The 18,281-nt window shown below is 43.4% G+C and overlaps 2 protein-coding genes across 3 annotated transcripts in view; one reads left to right on the top strand and one right to left on the bottom strand.

Moving 5' to 3' along the window:
• srgap2 (SLIT-ROBO Rho GTPase activating protein 2) overlaps nt 1–10,774 on the bottom strand; it is a 56,254-nt gene extending 45,480 nt beyond the window's left edge. For both annotated transcript variants that reach the window (XM_080461346.1, XM_080461345.1), the window contains exon 1: nt 10,194–10,774. In XM_080461346.1, coding sequence (XP_080317472.1) covers nt 10,194–10,260 — 67 coding nt within the window. In that variant the 5' untranslated portion in view covers nt 10,261–10,774. The remainder of the gene's footprint in view (nt 1–10,193) is intronic.
• A 666-nt stretch (nt 10,775–11,440) lies between these two features.
• Nucleotides 11,441–15,579, top strand: LOC308108813 (protein FAM72A). The gene is made up of 4 exons (XM_080462056.1): nt 11,441–12,008; nt 12,458–12,535; nt 13,111–13,235; nt 13,321–15,579. Exons 1-4 carry the CDS (start codon nt 11,857–11,859, stop codon nt 13,413–13,415), a joined length of 450 nt encoding a protein of 149 aa, XP_080318182.1. The 5' UTR covers nt 11,441–11,856; the 3' UTR covers nt 13,416–15,579.
• The last annotated feature ends 2,702 nt before the right edge of the window (nt 15,580–18,281 follow it).

Here is an 18,281-nt window from a genome sequence, read left to right on the forward strand (position 1 = left end):
ACTAACCAAACTGCTTTCATCACCTGCAGTGTTTTTGCTCATTTTAAAACCTCAATTCAATATGCTAATGCATTGTGCATGAAAACATTAATTTGCTTCGGGTGCTGCTGGGTTGTAATTAAAGCATTTCTCAACCCCTCTTCACCATCTTGTCTGGTGTTATTTCCGAGCGTGTACCAACACAGACCTCTGGTATTCTCTCATTAGGCAAATAATGTTCAGAGGCATCACTGCAGCTTGCAAACACATTGGACTGCTTGGAGCTCACTGACTAATGCCACATCTATATGTGCTCTGCAATGCAAACCTAAAGCAGCTTCAAAGAAAAAATTGCAACATTCCTTTAAGTCAAACTTTTTATTGTGGCGTTCCCATACAGACAGGTATGGGTGTGATACTGCACAAGTACCAAGCACGACTTGTTAGCTCTGTGAGGGACAGGCGACCTGTTAAAGGTGTGCTCAATCTGCACCACCATTTTGCTCAATGTCAATAGAGTAAGTATCAAGCTAGTTGTAACTATAAGTGGGAAAAAGCAGGTACAGACAAAAGAATAGATCAAATTAATGCAATCCAGGTGATTACTACTGGAGTTTCACAGTTGATAATACTGTACGATTGATCACTCAATGTGTATGAGAGCTCTCCCCGTACATGTAGCCGTGATAATCATACTCAAGCTTGAGAGATCTGTAGGAGATTAAATGGCACCGTGTGACGGCACATCAAAGATCTATCTCCCATATAGATTGTGTTTGCGGATGGCATGTTTAGAAACCATGACTACACATATCCCACAGCCTCAGGATACACTTAAACATGCATGAGCGAGGAGCACATAGAACCATGTTCCTCTCTTACACTTGCCCTCGGTCATGCACAGTGAAACATATCAGGAGAGATTTAGTCAACAGGCTCCTGTGATGGAGCAAATCTAAAACCTCAGATATGTGCTTGTGCCCGCAGCATCTCAGCAGCAGGAGCAGGAGCAGGAGCATGCCACAGGCTGCAGGAAAACCACATTTTCTGGGTGGTTTAATTTACACCGAGCATGACACCAGCACCAACATGTTACCTCCATGCATTCAGGGTTGGGAGCAATCAGACGAGCTCAGATTCCACCACCACACCCTCTAATACATGTAGTGTGTGTGAAGCTGGAAACAAGTTCACTTTCTCTCCATGTGGGGTCAATCCCACATCTGACCGGTTCAATTAAACGAGTTAGAGCAGCTGCTGATCAACCTTTTGCTCACAGATCTGCACTTACTGCCACCATCAGACAGATACTTCTTGTGATCTGTCTCGCTATTCCCGCAGTACTACATACATGTTCAGTTCAGGTTAGGAGTTTGATTAATGCGAGAAAGGTGGAGTTTAACTCATGTGACTCTCTCATGGAAAATAACTTTGAGTCTTGTTTTGTACCTGCATAATTTTGTGTGTTATGTTGAGGTTTGGACAATGTCCGAGTTTCACATGCTCTTCTTTTGAAAAACCACCAAACTCGGACCTCAATATAACCTCCCACTAAGGTCAAAAGTAGCAGTGCACACACCCGAACACCAACCGTGCATCCACCATGCTGATAAAGTAATGTGTGAGTGAAGGTGAGGCTGAGTGTGAAGCGATAAGAATTAAAAGATTAAAGGAGGTGAAGAAGGGCCGACACTTTCAGGAGATGCTCCTTTTTAGGGCAGAGACCTGGTCAAGAGAGTGTGTGCTGTTTTTATTCCAACAATACTGTGCAAAAAGAGGGCATGTGGGTTAACCGTGGGAAAGAAAACTGCGGTACTCTCACATTTAAAGTAGATTTAAAGTAAAGCTAGGACTCAGCACTTTAAACAAGCCTCTCTAAGCCGACAAGAAACACTGAGAGAAAGCGGGAGAAGCATCTACCAGAGAGGCTCTGATGCTGGGAACAACGAAAATAGAACTGGTACTCTCTCACAGTAAACCGGGGGGGAAGAACACAGTGTTCTCACACTCATTGACATACGTTGTAAGAGAACAGAGAACGTAAAGGACGGCAAGCGTGTGTGTGTGTGTGTGTGTGTGTGTGTAAGTGAGGCAGTTTCAGCTGAGAAGAGGTGATGAATTGCTTCATTAAAATAGCATTAGAGGTGTTTGAACCCGGGTGCCAGCGTGCCATGATTGCTCTCTCCCAAATACACAGAAACTTGTTACAATACTGAAATTCTCCTCTTGGTAGCAACCCATGCCACTCACACCCATAGTTACTCTTTTAAGGCATTTGATGTAAAACTCGGATTGAAATGCCACCTCGGGTTTTTTTTTCCAAAAAAATCAGGCTAAAACCTTCAATTACAGACCAGATTGTTTTCATGAAACAGCAACAATTCAGAATTTCCATTAATCAAACAGCACCTTGCTGAATCTCAGACATTCCCTGAACGAGATGGGAAAACAGTAGTGACAGCATGGAGAAAGAAAGCGATGTAAAGGTGGAATAAAGAAGGGGCAAGAGGGCAAATATGAAGAACTGGAACGTAAAAGCAAGAAAGCAAAAATAAAAATCCTGACAAGACCAACATGTGAAGGTTCAAAATGGGAGTGAACTGTGTGTGTGTGTGTGTGTGTGTGTGTGTGTGTGTGTGTGTGTGTGTGTGTGTGTGTGTGTGTGTGTGTGTGTGTGTGTGTGTGTGTGTGTGTGTGTGTGTGTGTGTGTGTGTGTGTGTGTTGGTAACCTGATTAGCCAGACCCTACAGGGGAGGCAAATCTACATTATTCTTTCTCATTTCCCTCTTCTCCTCACAAACCCAGAAAAATGGGGGCAATTCAGTAACCCTAGCAACCAACTCTGCCTACGTGCAGGGAAAAGCTGTTGATGGAGGGGGAAGGAGAGAGGAAGAGAGACAGAGATAGGGAGTGAAAAGGCTAATACAAGTGCATACTCCACACACATGCCGACTGAGCTGAGCAGATGAATCGTACAGTCTTGTAGAAGTGGGGTTTCTTTACACCTTTATACCTCCTCCATTCAGACCTCCTCTTGCATGATTCCCAGATCCCTCCTCCTCCTCATTCTTCTCTCTTCCTTTTTTGCACCCCCCCCCCCCCCCCCCCCCACCCGGCCTTTGCTCATTTTTCCTCCTTGCTCAGACCCCTTGCTTTTCAGCCAGTACGAAGGCTGTTCAAACACAACCTGTTTCCTCTGGCCTCCCTGGGGAGCATTAGCCAACCTTTCTGCTGTTGTGCTTTCTCTCCTTTCTTTCTTTCTGTCTCACTTCTATTTATTTACAGCTGGATGTTTCTTCTATTGATTGTTTCACAGAGGATATGAGTGGGCTTTGTCGTTGGACCCCTTGTCTTTTTATAGATCCCTCTGTTCTTAATAATATATTAACCAACACACACACACACACACACACAAATCATCTCTCTCAGCTGGCTGTGAGTCAGTGTCCGGCAGAGGCGACCCTGCATGCGCACACAGTGTGTGTGTGTGTGTCACATGTGTTTTAATCATAAAGTGATGATTATTAGTTTAAGTTGCCATGGGAGGTGAGTCGAAAATGAATGTGTCACATTTCATCAGAACTGACAAACATCGAGAGAGAGAGAGAGAGAGAGAGAGAGAGAGAGAGAGAGAGAGAGAGAGAGGAATAGAATAGTATGGAATTTGAGTTGAAGACCAGCAGCTTTCACAATAGTCTGATTGTTCACTGAATGTAGGCTGAGAAGAAGAATAGGACTGGGAAGAAAAAAAAAAAAAGGAAAGGCTAAATCATGGCAATGCTTTTTACATATTTGCATACTCACACTGGTTGTTGTGCTGTGGCCTTGTGTGTGTGTTTGTGTGTTGTCAGATCAAGGTGGTGAAATATAAACAAGACACCCATTCAAAGGTCATGGTCTCCTAACCAATGGAGCCCAATTAGAAAAGCAACCACCCACACTTAAGCTCAATCGTTATGCAAACAGACGTTTCGGAGGTTAAAAACAATAGCTCCTGAACTAAATGAGCTGACCAAAGATCGTGTGATGGTTTGCAATACTTGGCCAAACTACCTGTGCTCAAAATTCAGCTTTTGATTTCTAGCTTTTGAGATGGAGAGTTTTCTAATGCCCTCTGGTGCAACGACTCTTCCCTTTCAAATTTTCAAAGGACAATTCAGCTGGTATTCGATTCATTTCTGTTGAACTTCTGGGGAATATTCACTGTCAAAATATACAATCACACCTTACTTTAATGCTTACACACACAGAAACAGGCCAGGAGGAACTTCTCTACCACAACACTGTCAAACTTCATTCAATCACAAAACCTAATAATCGAAGAGGATTGTTACAGTTAACTTTGAGCAAAAAAAACTAACAAACGCCATAAACAGGCCACAATATAGTCTATCATACTTGAGAACTTGAGGAGTGTGTGTGTGTGTGTGTGTGTGTGTGTGTGTGTGTGTGTGTGTGTGTGTGTGTGTGTGTGTGTGTGTGTGTGTGTGTGTGTGTGTGTTGGAAGCAGGTATCAGTATCAGGGGCTGCCCTCGGATGCATTGGCACACTAAAGACACACTATTTGTACATCAAAGGAGGAGCACCTGAAAAAGAGGGAGGTGCGATTTCAACCAATCCTGACATGCCTCAGCGCAGTCGGCCCAGTAAAGGGGTGGCAGCCGAAGTGTCAGAGAGTAGCCAACCAGGGCAGACGGAACATCTGTTGCCCAACCGAGCATCTGGAACATCTGGCACCAATGACCAGGAGTCAACTAAGCAGATGAACTCTGACCTTACCTACTTTGCTGCACTGGCTGCCCCTTTTTTTCCTGCTCATGTTTATTTCAGATTTCTTTCATTTGGCATCCTGACATGAATTATTCCATTGAGTTTGAATCACGAACTGACTGCAAAACTCCAGACTGCAAAACACACACACTCACCGGCTTGTAAACAGAGCTTCGTACGAACACCGAAGAAAGCCGCCTCAGCACTTGTGAAGTTAGTACATTTAGCGCTGTGTGTTTTCTCTCAGGTGCCACCACAGCCCTGTAGTAAATCCCCATATCGAATACTGAAGAATGAAGAGGCAGGCAGGTAAAAACTCAACAGAAAAATCAATGAGCGTTTTCAGGCATGTCGTCTGTACTGCTGATACAGCAAGAAGAAGCAACTGCCATGACACACGCGCACACACACGCACACATCTGAAAGGACAATAGAACATCTGACTTGGAACGCATTGTTCCGATGAATTTGGTTTCTGAAAAAGAAAAAAAACCTAGTTTTAATCTCTGTTCATTTGTATTTTGAGAGACAAGTGTGTTAATTGCAGAGCAAAAAAAAAAAAAAGCCTCACAAAGCTGATGCACTTGTACGTACCCTATGTGTGTGTGAGTGTGCGTAGCAGCTGATTCCTTCGCCTGAGCGTAACGCTTTGTGCCCCAAACAGGAAGCCTCACGCACTCCTGTATGATCCATCCATGTTTCAGTCTCCTCAACCTCAGTTTCACGCAAACATCCTTCCTGGATTATTATTTTAAGCTCAGTCAGCATTTCTATTCAGCTCACAATACAGCATTCAGGACCACCCTCCACATGCACACACACACACAGACACACCCTCACAACCTACTGCAACCAACACACGCCGACAGATGTTAACACACTCACACAGGGTGCAGCGAGTAAACGTTACCATTCAGGGCGGCGTGATTGACCGGTGGTTGAGAATTGTATGACAAAGTTAACGCAGTTTAGCTGTAACTAACCAGGGGTTGTTAAAAAGATCACACACACACAAAGCCCTAAAACTGTCCCTAATTGACCTCTTGCCATTTTATAGCGATTATATCTTAAATAAACATAAATCAGCGGCAATACACTCACAAACTAAAGTACAGGAAAAGCAAAGAGCCTCACATAAAATGAAGACACAGACCCATAATCCTGCTGACAAAACCTCTCTTAGTCACCACTTTTCCTATTGTGTGCCAGTGAAAGCACTCATTTACCTTTAATCATACGTTTCTCCAGCTGCCTCGTCAACCTGTACCTTAGTAACTCACTGTGGTCACACACTCACTACATAAGTGTGTGACCACAGCCAATCATTCCTCGTCAGGGAAAGAGGTCGACGTCAAATCTGCCAAGTAAAATTGTTTCATTATCGCATCTGGAAAACGATCACAGCTCGGAAGAACTCGACAGGGCTCGCGTCTTCATCACCATCTGTTTGCTAGAGTTTAGTTCAAAGATCGACAACATTTTTTTAAGTGTGTCATCAGCCAAAGGCCCCTTTTTTGTTGACTTTTGTATTACTCGAGCAGGCCATAATCAATAAAGTTTATCAGTGGCAAGAAAGACATCCTCATGTTAAAGTTCACAGATGTGTAAAAACTCCCGGCAGATGCTGAGGTGCGGAGCCAAAATGTACATGAAAAATGAAACATCTGTCGAATGACTTTAAACACTCAGCGCTCCTCAATTTTCCGCTGAAATGTTTTCCAGTGTCTGAATTAAAGCTTTCCACTCTGAAGTTGTATGGGAAGAAGGCAGAAATGAGAGATGCTGCAGCCAGCAGAGACAAGCACTTTAATGAACGCTTACCCTGTCTTTCTTATGCATGCTTTCATCATGTTCATCCTTTCATCAAGGCTGCTTGGTTCGACCACTCGTCATTTACCTTTTTAGCAAGCGTGCGTGAATATGAAGCAATGATTTCGTCGCTGAAACAAATGGTAATGGTGTTTAAGCAGGAAGATCAAAACTCCTTGTGTGTGTAAAAAGTTGGTGTTCGGCTTATTCCTGAACTCAGCTTCAGCAATGTATATGGCACCGCAGCTTTGTGGCAGCATTTTGGTATAAATGTAAATATTCCTCCTGTCTTCCCTTTCTGGCTGTGTCTGCTTTTTCTCCCTCTTTCGGCCACCTTTGTCCGCACTGTTCGATACACACCCTTTTTTCTTAGCAAGTAGGAACATTCCTGAAATCAGCCAGGATCCCACATTAGAGTGGGAGCACTCTGTGAGAAATAACAAAGCCTGGGAGACAGAGATATTCAAGCATCACTCTGCATTTCAAGAAGCAACTTTCTTTAACCCCGGTGTTGCGAGGCAAAGTGATTGTCCACTGACGCCGAGAGCATCACTTCACATGCCCTTTGAAGTTGGCTCCATACATGAAAAATAACAGGCCACATCAGCCGTGTTTTACACATGTCAAGCGATCACCACTCGGTTTGTGAATTCCCAACTCTTTTTGAACCAGCTCACAGTGGTCGGCAAAATGGCCTCAAGACCAGCAACAGCATTTTTCACAGGCAATGCAGTGGTACTACAAAGGACTACCCATAGTGTTGGAGCATATATGATAGCATTGGCACAGAGCTTAATCTGTAGCTGACGGTATACCAGATGTAGCGAACATCTCACATTATAAGGACTAATTCACCCATCAAATGCTTAATTTACTTCTGGGAGAATAAAATGCAGACTTATGCTTCTCCCTCTCTTTCTGCAGAGGTTTATGGATGACATCCAAAAGGATTTACATTTATTTCCCTCAAACCGCAGCAGCGTATAGCTGCAAAGCCGTTCCCACTGCTTGATTAGATGAGACGAGCAGGTAGGTATGGACCCTCCTCTCCTTGCTGGACTTGAAAGATCAGAGAGGATCTATGGAAGACTGGAAGCAGGGTGGACACATTTTGAGAGAGGATGACATGTATAGCAGCTTCATGTATGGCTGGGTGAGACCCTATATTACAGAATCTTAAAGAGCGCGGGGTAATGACACACTGTCTGCGTCTCCTCGAGACGGCAGACTGCTGGGAATGGCGCACGCAGCCTCTGGAGACATCCTCACATAGAGGAAACACACGCACCTCAAACAGCTATGTGGATGCACAGGTTTAAGCCTTTCATCTCTTCATTCCAGATAGGGGAGACGGTATGTGGAAAACCACGTGGACCCGGTGAGGACAGAGGAGAGAACACAACACAGCTGTTGACTGGGGAGCAATGAAGTAACTGACAGGAGAAATCAATGCACAGGGTCGATGGACAAACATTGAGTCCATGGTCTGACAAACACGGCAGACGTGCCCACAATGCGGCATGGACAGAAAGTCTTTACATGTGCTGCCAAGCATAAACAGCAGTCTCCCAATACTAATGTCTCTGTGGTGACAAACAAAGGAGTTTTCAAATAGACAGGTAAACAAAAGGAAGTTGTTAATAGAAGGTGGTTAATGTTAGCGGGAGTCCAGTTACACTGGATTACTCTGTCTGCTTGTTTGACTGACAGGCTTTCCCGTTAGAAACACAAAATCAATCCCTGCCTCATGTAGACTCAAAGAAACATGAATATAAAGGAGAGAATTAAGTGAAGTTGAACGAGATAACAAACTTAAATGCCACCACGGGGCATGAAGGTGTGACGATGGAGCTGTGAAGTGACACCGGGTGGCACCGCGATCCAGTGATTAACACTATCATCTTACAAAAGATAAAGTTTGAATCTGGCTGGCTTCGCCATTATTCTGCCTTGTGACTCTAACAGTTTTCCCCAGGTAGTCCAGGTTCCTTCCTTAATACAAAGACATCCCTCTGCATTAGTCCTGCAGTAGATTGGCAAGCTATCCAGGATGTAAGCTGCACTTTCCCGGAGTCAACTGGGATCGGCTCCAGCCCCCTGCGACCGTAAGCTGGATAACGTAGTATGGAAGATTGATGGAAGAATGGCTGTGTGGCATTTGCATTCTCCCCCACGTCTGTTTTTTTTCTTTCCCTCTCAATACTTCAGCTTCCTGTCTTGATGCAGACATTACTCAATGCTATGGACTGCCGAGCTATCCAGGAGGAACCCTGCGTCTCTCCCAGTGTTGGCTGGAAGAGGCTTCAGCACCCTGCGCTCCACGTCAGGGATGAAGTGTGGGCTGATGGATGAATGGATGAGTGTGAAACAGATTTCACTCCCACAAAGCAGTTTGTAAAGTTGTAAACATTAAGGATGATCTTGTAGAGGAATGGTTCTTATCCTGCTATGCACTTGTTAATCTCATCAATCAAAATATTGCATCTGAAATTTTGTTACACGTCATAAAGAAACTCTCTGCAGGTTCTCATTGTTTGTCACTCATCTTTGTGTTAACGCCAGAAATTCCAAAGTAACAAGTCCATTAAGGACAACTCTTTCCGACTGAAGTGTAGTAAGGCTAACGACACAGATACAAGACATAAGACCTTGCTCATAGATGAGAATGATGAGGGAAGCAGTTATCTAGTTATCTGGCACTGCAATGAGCTGCAAACATGCTGCTCGGTAGGAGGATCATATGCGAACTTCTACACGCCCCTCTCTCCTATCTCTTCACCTTTCCCGTGTGTACCACATAACGTTATATCGTCTGAGAGCAGGAAAGTCCTCCCTGTCACCAAGACTTAAAGCCTGCACAGCAATCAGCCAGTAAACAGTTAACACCTCAACGCCCCTTTCCAACAACTACAATCTGCTCCGACACCCCTGCTGCTCCCATGTCCTTGATCATCAGCAGAGGCGGCACCGATGGACCGATCAATGAGCAAAGCCTTCGCACAAAGTGATCATTTAATTGCAATCTGCGTCTAATTCATGCCGGAGCCATCAGTGCAGAGGCAGGCGCACAGACGAGCAGGAGACAGAGAAGAAGAAGAAGAAGAAGGGGGAGAAAACGCCCTGCCTGCCTGCCTGGTTCAATGTCGAAACATCCACCCCGTGGTCAGTCTGCACAAAGTACACCCATCACCTTCACCTCCACCTTTTACCGACTCAGCTCGGGGCACATCTGGACACCACCGCGGATTTCTGAGTGATTTCTTTTTCCCACCCTGCCTTTGTTGACCATGTGTGCGCTGCCGCCGCCGCCGCCTCACAGGCAGCGATCACACGCCTGGAGACACTGATCATGATGTTCTATTCATGACTGCAATTATTTATATATTAGTGATCTGCCACGTCCGCATAATGACAATTGTCGTTCATAGATTGCGAGAAAATGAAAAAGGTAAGCCCTCCTTTTATGGGGGAAAAAGAGGTAAGGCTTCAGGGGGAGAAAGAGGAAAAAAAAAAATCATGCAATTTGCCAAGTCTGGGGAAAAAAACACTGCATATGGCTAGGAATCACACATTCTTCTCCATTATTGAGTATCCCGGTGTCCACTAAAACGCACAACGCCTGGAAAAAGTTTTACCTTTAACTTGAGTTTCATATTCGGCCACGATCTCCTTGTCCTTTCGGAATTTGGCTGGAGACGTCATGGCTGAGTTTGGAGATCAAACCACTTGTCCCTCGTAGTGAAGTCTGTTTTTCTCTCCCTCTCAATCAATGAATAGATCAGCCGTAAAAGGGGAAGAAAAGCCGCCGCTCCGGAGCAGGTTTGTTGGAGTTCAGGAAAGGAGAGATCGCAGCTCCTCAGTGTGTCCGGGGATCTGTATTGTCTCCCTGCCTCCGCTCACTCAGGGCGCATTGTGAGTTTGGCGCTGCTGCTGCGGCTGTGTGCTCCTGCTCCTACTCCTACTCCTACTCCTGCTCCTGCTCCTCTCCGCCGCCGCGCCTCGCCTCGCCGCCTCCTCAAAACCGGTTATGGTGCAAACAACTTCAAGTGAAATGTGATTCATGCCCTTCTTTAAAAAAAAAAAGAAGAAAAAAAAAAGTCATAAAGTTGTTTTTTTTGATTGTTTTGTTTTCTTCCTTTGCTATGATCGAGGCTCGATGTCACTGCTGCCTGTTCAAAACTAAACTGCCCCTCTTCTTGTTCCCCCTCCTGAAGAGAGAGAGGAAGGAGAATGAGTGGGGATGGAGGGGCTGGCTGCTGACTGCTTGGCAGCCCACAGTGCGCAGGACAGCCACGGTTCATTTGGATTCCCAAATGCAGGAAAGCATTCTTGATGAGGTGAGTTTGGTCTAAATATTTCACTGAAACTGCGTCATGAAAGGCCAAACTTCAAATTTAAAGGCAACCCATGATGCTTCATTGGATCACCACGCAATTTACAATCTTTTACAACTGAAATCACTAATTGTTTTTATGAAACAAAATCTCACAATTTGGAATTTTGCGGGAAGATAACTGGCTAATTTGAGCACAAAGTGACACGGCAAGTAGTGATGGCATACATAACGTTCATACAGTTTGTTCGAAGAAGATTAACTAATTTGTGTATGAATTGCAACAAAAATAACTTTTCTATATCGTGCAATGCCCCGCCTAACTTTATTTGACCACTGAAATAAGACAATGATTAGATTTGAACGACATTTTATTACACCAATCGCCTCGCGTAAAGCTTTGAAAAGTGGGACGGTTCAAGTGGTATTTCTATCCAATCACATTCAGACGTTGCAATGAAGCCAACCAATGGCGATGCGCCGCTGCGGGGAACGTCCAATCAGAGTGAGCGTTTAGGTCTTTTAAAGCTAGATGCAGGAAGTGCCGTTAAATACCAGGAAGTTGTAAACAAAGCTGACAGCTAGTTGGTTAGCTGTAAACTAACATCCGAATGGATGCGCAGCCAGCTGTGTGAAACAGGCCAGTCGTTTGCCGACGCCGTGTGTTTATTTACAATACATTGGCCGATTGTGTTACACAGAAATTGCGTCGCGGCGGTTTCTACTTTCCTGTGTGTTTGTAGGACGAGCTAACATTTAGCTCTTCGTTAGGAGGAGGCTAGCGTCTGCACAAGGACGTAGGAGCTCGCGCCGTCGTCAATAATCTACATCGAATTATTAAACGAAGTGGACGGGGTAGCAACAGACGCCCTCCGACACCCGTTTTTTGTGTTGAGTTTGCTGCCCGGAGGCAGAAGAAGCGAGAGTTCGCCCGTTTTCTCCTTTTTTGTGTGAGCACAACAACAATGTCTACATCCAACGCCAATTTCAAAAACAAGTGTGTCGCTCAAGTGAATTGCATCTTCTGCGAGAGTATGCTCTGCACAAGAGGCATGAAGGCAGTGCTCCTGGCAGATACCGAGGTCGAGCTGTTTTCCACGGACATACCTCCCAATAGGTAAGTGCTAATCCTGTTAGCAGCGCTGCTAACCTTTGTTTACGTTTGATGAGGCTAAACCGAGAGTGCAGCACAACGCCGAGAAGATGCCTGCTCACAGATTGTTGTAGCTGTCCAATATGTTTTACTTTTGAACACATTTTCCTCTCATTCATATGATTCTGTCTGTTTTATTTTTAAAGTTGTGACTCTGTTTTTCAGTCCTTCTTGTGTGCAACTTTCAGATGATCAGATCTGTGAGCCACTCTGAACTGCATTGAATGTGTTATTCTAATTAGTTAGGATCACAGTATTCCCTTCCCATAGTGGGGATCAAAAAAACATAATTGTATACCCAAACTGTGATTAACAACTTTTACAATATAATGTACATATGATATCATTGTGTGACTTGCATCCTTTTTATGCTTATGTTTGTTTCTCTTTGCATGCACCCTCCCTCCCCCAAGAACTGTTGACTTTGTGGCCAGCTGCTACTCCACTGAAAGCTGTAAATGCAAACTGAGAGATATTGCATGTCTCAAATGGTACGTAACAAGTGTTTTCTTTTTGCCTTGCAGTGTTTGCTGTAGAAAAACCATCTGCTGATGCAGTATGCTAATGAAAAGAACACCCAGCGACTGTTAACACAGTAAACCGTTTTCATGTGATGCCGAGCTATTATAGCACATCTTGGTCACTGATAAATTTGATTATGCATATTTTGAAAGGCCTGCAACTACTTTGATCCATAGATAGTGTTTGTCTGGCCAACTGTCCAAAGTCATTTGATTTATTATGCAATCATGAAACTACTGCTAGTCAGAACTCAAGTATAGTAGTTTTCAATTGATTTTCTGTCAGAGATTCATGATGCTATACTGGTTAGTATTTAAATCTGTGTCATTAAGCATTTATTGCTGATTTTACCTTAAAGCACAGTTCAGCGCTCGGGGTGCTTTATGGAAACTCTTTTGTTTTCCCAAGCTTTTGTTGTTTTTATAGAGGGCAAAAACAAACATCGGTTAGATAATAGACACCCACTAGTGGAGTTAGCACTTTTCAGACGTGCCCCCACTAAAATGCTGACTAATGTTTCTTCTTTATTCTCTCCCTCTCCCAGCGGTAATGTTGTGGGATATCATGTCGTGGCCCCCTGCAAACCCTGCCTGCTCTCCTGTAATAATGGACATTTCTGGATGTTCAATAGCGAGGCTGTATCAACTCTCAACAGACTGGATGCGACAGGTCAGTTTTAGAGCCCTTCCCGGCTCCCCGCAGTTTCTCTGAGATTCAAAAAGTCCTCACAGTCCCTCTTCAAATGTGTCTGCAGGTCTGAATCTGCTCTTGTGGGGCGATCTTCCTGAACTAGATGACAGTGAGAGTGAAGAGTCGCTAAACGCTTCAGAGGAGGAGTGTATCAGGTAGACGCAACAGGTCAAAGTGAGAGACCCCACGCACCGATAGTTGAGAGGTGGACCTGAAAAAGTGTACAAACTACGCTGGGATTAGACTGAAAAGATGAGCCTTAAAGGGTAATCAAACACCAAGTTTCTCCCTCTCTCTCTCTTTCTCTTGTCATAAATATTAGGCCAGAGTGTTTCCGGCTATGGTGTCATCGCAGGTGGTCAGCGTTTGACCACTGATGTGACATCATTAATTGAGGTGCAGCCGGAAACACAACCCGCTTCAATGTTTGAATCTGCTAATCATCCCAGAGGGAACATTTTCGTCCTCGTAATTTAGTGTTGAATTACCCTTTGACCTGTGACCACTTTCCACTGTTAAAAGCACAGACACGCATTCACACAAACCCTTTTCACTTTTTTCTACATCCGTGTGGGCTCGGACAACTAGACAACTCAATCTAGTGCTTTCTGCTTTTCCGTGGTCGTAGTTTGGGTCACTCTCATGAGAAGTTGACCCAGTGGGTGGATGAATCGCTTCTTTCAAGCTGTTTACGTTACACTGATTTTCAGATAACTGCAGTCTGCCTTTTATCCCTTCTAATGGCAGGCGTTCTCTGCCCATTGCGTATGCTGTAATAGGACAAACTCCCATTAACGGTCATGTCTTAAAGACATATTCTCCCTGTGTGGCTGGGTGCAAATGAAAAGTTGATTGTAACTGAGTGCTTTTTTGAATCCCACATGTTGGAGAAACAGCACAAATACTGAATGATTCCTTTGCTTTTTACGGGGCACATTTGTTTGAACTGACATTCTATCTGAGAGTTTTTTGATAAGCTAGCACAGTGTTTGGTAAACCTCTAACAGCAGCGGTATGTGTTTAATACCCAGACGTATCATAACTGTAGCATTATCCAGTACTAACATACTAACTAACCTACGAATGGATGTGCTTCCACCTGCCTGGAGTATAACGTGATTGGGGGGGGGGGGGGAACAAAATCTTATTTATATATGAATCTAAGGAAGCCAGAATCATAATAAACTGAGTCAGCGATCCCGCCTAACATTTAAATGTGGACCGTGAAGCAGACTTACAGAAACATGAGCTCTAAATGGATGTCATTGTCTACGGTCTGTTTTTGTTCCACCACCGTTGTAGCAGCGTACCTGTAGCACCTAAAGAGCGAAGACGAGTCGGCTCCAGAGAACCGCGACACATCAGTATCTGACTTGTCTAAAACTATTTGATGGGTTTTCATGGGGCCAGTTTCTTAACCGGACGTTCTCCCTTCCAAGCTGTCAGCTTAAGACACTGTAGCTGATCAATAAACCTCAATTCATTTAGCGTCCCCCAGAAGTTGTTTGTGGCCGATTAAACACATTTAACACTGTAGGCGGCAGGTTAATGGTACTTATTAGCTTTCAGCTGATGGTCATCGACTAACCAGAAGCTTCAACCCCCCCCACCCCACCCCCCAGTCGTATTTGAGGAAAACTAAAATCGGTTCTTTTTGGCGGTGCCACCCCTGAGCGCTTGTTGTCTCACTGCAGCGACCTGCTGATAAGGTGATCATGTCTTAAAGTAACAGTCTTAGTGAGATTTGCCTGTACTGTTTTCAAACATTGAATGTCACTCTTCTTTCTTGAAGGAAAAGGATAAAAGAAAAAGCTTTTTTCCCCAATATGAATTGACATCTGTGTATCTATGCTATAACCTCCAGTTGAGGGAAAAAGTTTTTCCACACCCTCCGCCAGTAACATTACAACTGACAGTCTGTTACTCTTTCACACCAAAAAAAAAAAACTCTTGTGTGGAGAAATTGCATCTGCTTGGTATTTATTAAATCCACAAACCAAAAATGTATAACCACATACTTTCATTTTGTTTACAAGCCTTGTTTACAAACGCTTTGGTTTGTGTTGCGTGACCGTACTTCTGTTTTTGTTCATGTATTTAATATTTAATTGTGCAGTGCTTTGTTTTGTATGTTAAAGATTAGATGTATACAGTTTTACCTCCAGAAGGTATCACTCGTGAGCTTCCTCTGGCTAGGACAATTGTCAAATATGATAATCAGAAGAACTATTTAAGTGGCCGTTTCTGACGTGATTAACTTTGATTAACATGCCCTGCTGAAAATGTATATTTTGAAATTGCACTGAAATCACATCAAATGTTTAAAAAAAGAAAAAAATGATTTGTTGTTTTGTATGCTTGTTAAATTAATAAACTTTTTTTTTTTTTTTTTTTTCAAAAATATTTTGGTTGTCTTGAAGGTCTCCTGTCATTAATCCTCGTAGTAGAAGACTCATTCAAATCGTGTTGTTCTAACCAGTCCCCGACACAGTGGTGCACACAGAAAAATCGCTGTTACGTCAATGAAAAAATAAAATCTCAGTGTGAAATACGCTTGAGTATTCAGGTTTCCACATGTTAAACCATGAGAACATGATCTGAGGTTACTTATTCACACCCCTGGAATTACTGCCAAAACTGTTAGTGAACGGCTTTACTCAATCGAGTTTCATTCACAGCCACGAACCACTAATGTCAGATAACTTCACATGTGCAGAACATTTGCCTCTGTCTATAGTGAGTTATCGTGAAAACCAAAAATGATCACCAGAAATCTGGGTCCTTCTTGCAATAGTAGTCAGTTCTCACACAAACCGCCTCAATAGTCATATTGTATATTTTCTATCCATCAATCCATCTCCGACCACTTTATCTGCTCTGTGCTCAGGAGCCGACGGTAAACCAATCACACCTTCAGGCACTTTAGTGTCACAAGTTAACTCGAATCATAAACCTGTTTTTCTTATTTATTTCTTATTGCACAGACAAAACAGAGTTGAACTTGCTGCCTTATCGCTGTGAGGCAAGAGTAGTCGCCACTACACCACTTTGTGTCTCAGTATATGAGCTGTACATAGAGTACATAGAGTGTGTCGTAGAGTCTGTCAGCCAGACTGAACCTTAAAACGTGTGGGTGAATGGATGAATGTGACAATTGTAAAGTACTTGAATATCCCTCGAGCAGGAATCATCTGACTTGATCGTTTGCTCTATTTGGACGTTGGATTTAGTTTAGTTTTTTTCCAGTTTTAAGTTGGAGATTTGAATTCACACAAAACAAATGTGTATTACATAAACAGAATTTGACCTAAGACACTGGTTTTGTGTGTCAAGCTCTCCCAACACATTCATCTGTGGGTGATCTCCAGATGCATTAGTCTGGTTCAGTAGGAAGTCTTGACTGATCTGCCTGTGCTGTGATTCTTCAGCTCGTACTGTGTGGTCCTAACGCTCCACATGCACAACACGAGTCCCTTTTGCAGCCTGACCTGACTGAAGTTTGGGAATTTTGTTTTTGCATGCCTCAGTACGAAGCATTCTTTGTTGCTGTTGGGACACGTACAAAGTAATTTAGGTGGTGCGAAGAAATCAAATTGTTATCCTGGGCCTTGTTTTCACATGTTTTTGGAGCATCTGTCCAAATAGCTTTTCATGCCTAAACAACATCAGCAATTATTCTTTCTTTTTTTTAATTTTTTTTTATTGGGGGGGGTAAATCTCTGTTCTACAAAATCTACTGGTCTTCTTATTAAAGTTCAAACTTCATGCACGATGTATCTCGATGCGGTTTACAGCTTTCTGTGCAGATGAGATACAAAATATATAAAAATAAACCCAGTTATGAATATACCTTTTAACAAGCTCATACATGAGCATATGAGTAAACTTTTATTCTGGATATAAAAACACATTTGGGGCTTTTATTTTAAGTTCTGTTGGTAATTTGTTTCTATTCCTGTTCATTGTGAATGATATGAACCGGAGGAATTGGTTAATTATCCCATTCAGATAATACCAAAGATAATGCGGTGTACCTTCTGAGTGAACTATGGTGGCAGATTTGCCTTAAACCAAGAGAAACCACTGTACCCGAGGAAGAACATGCAAACTCTCCACAGCAAAGCGCTAACCACTATTCCAGTAGCTGTTACTCTGATTACTTATCAGAATGCCAAATAACAACACACAAAATGTTCTCTAAGTCCACAATCTCAATTCAGTCAAAAAGCTGATTTTGGGTTGTCCTCCTATATCCAAGTACATTAAACAAATCCAGTGGTTAGAACTTTCACCTCAAAGCAAGAGGTACAAGGTTTGAGTACTGCTTTGCTCAGGAGGTCTCTCTCTGTGAGGATGTGCATGTTCTCCCTGTGCCTGTGTGGGTTATGTCTGGCTGCGCTTAATCTTTTTCACAGTAGGTGTGAGTGTGTGGTGAAGTGGCGACCTGTCCAGGGTTTGACCTGGCTTTGTTCGTAGTGAGCTCTGATTAGTGAACGCTTGAATTGGACTTCATTGATTTGTAGTCAACATTTTCTTTTGCTCTACAACAGTGATTTGTTGATGGATGCAACCAGTGGTGGCTGGTCAATAGGGGGCGCCGGGGCGCCGCCCCCCTGGTGGAAGCAAGAGGAATGGTTTTCATTATTATTATTATTATTATTATAAAATATATGAATAAACTCTAATACGATCAACATTTGTTTATGCCAACAAACTAACAATGGGCCCTGAACTGTATTCGCTTCATTTTCTACACATAATCTTCAATAAAAGTTAGGATTTCTTGCTTTCTCTCTCTAATAGTGAGTGTGTGAGAGGGCAGCCGAGGGCGATGAAGAAAGCACCCCCTGAGGAGGCGGGGCTTAGTAGTGATCTTCACCAGTTACTGATCAACACCAGAGCGACTGACAGAAGATTAAACCAATCAGCGTCATTTCTTGTCCGAGACTTGGGGCGCTATTTAAATGGCCCCTGGCCAGAGCTGTTCAGTGATTGGCTGAAAGTCTGGTTTGTTCTCAAGGCGTT

The sequence above is a fragment of the Lipophrys pholis genome, assembly GCF_963383615.2.
Source record: "Lipophrys pholis genome assembly, chromosome: 4".
Lineage (NCBI taxonomy): Eukaryota > Metazoa > Chordata > Actinopteri > Blenniiformes > Blenniidae > Lipophrys > Lipophrys pholis.

Bases quoted from the DNA above. Each gene is read 5' to 3' on its own strand.
- LOC308108813 (XM_080462056.1), top strand. From the start codon at position 11,857: ATGTCTACATCCAACGCCAATTTCAAAAACAAGTGTGTCGCTCAAGTG. The intron at 12,009-12,457 runs GTAAGTGCTAAT...CCCTCCCCCAAG, and splicing joins ACGGACATACCTCCCAATAG to AACTGTTGACTTTGTGGCCA. The intron at 12,536-13,110 runs GTACGTAACAAG...TCCCTCTCCCAG, and splicing joins GATATTGCATGTCTCAAATG to CGGTAATGTTGTGGGATATC.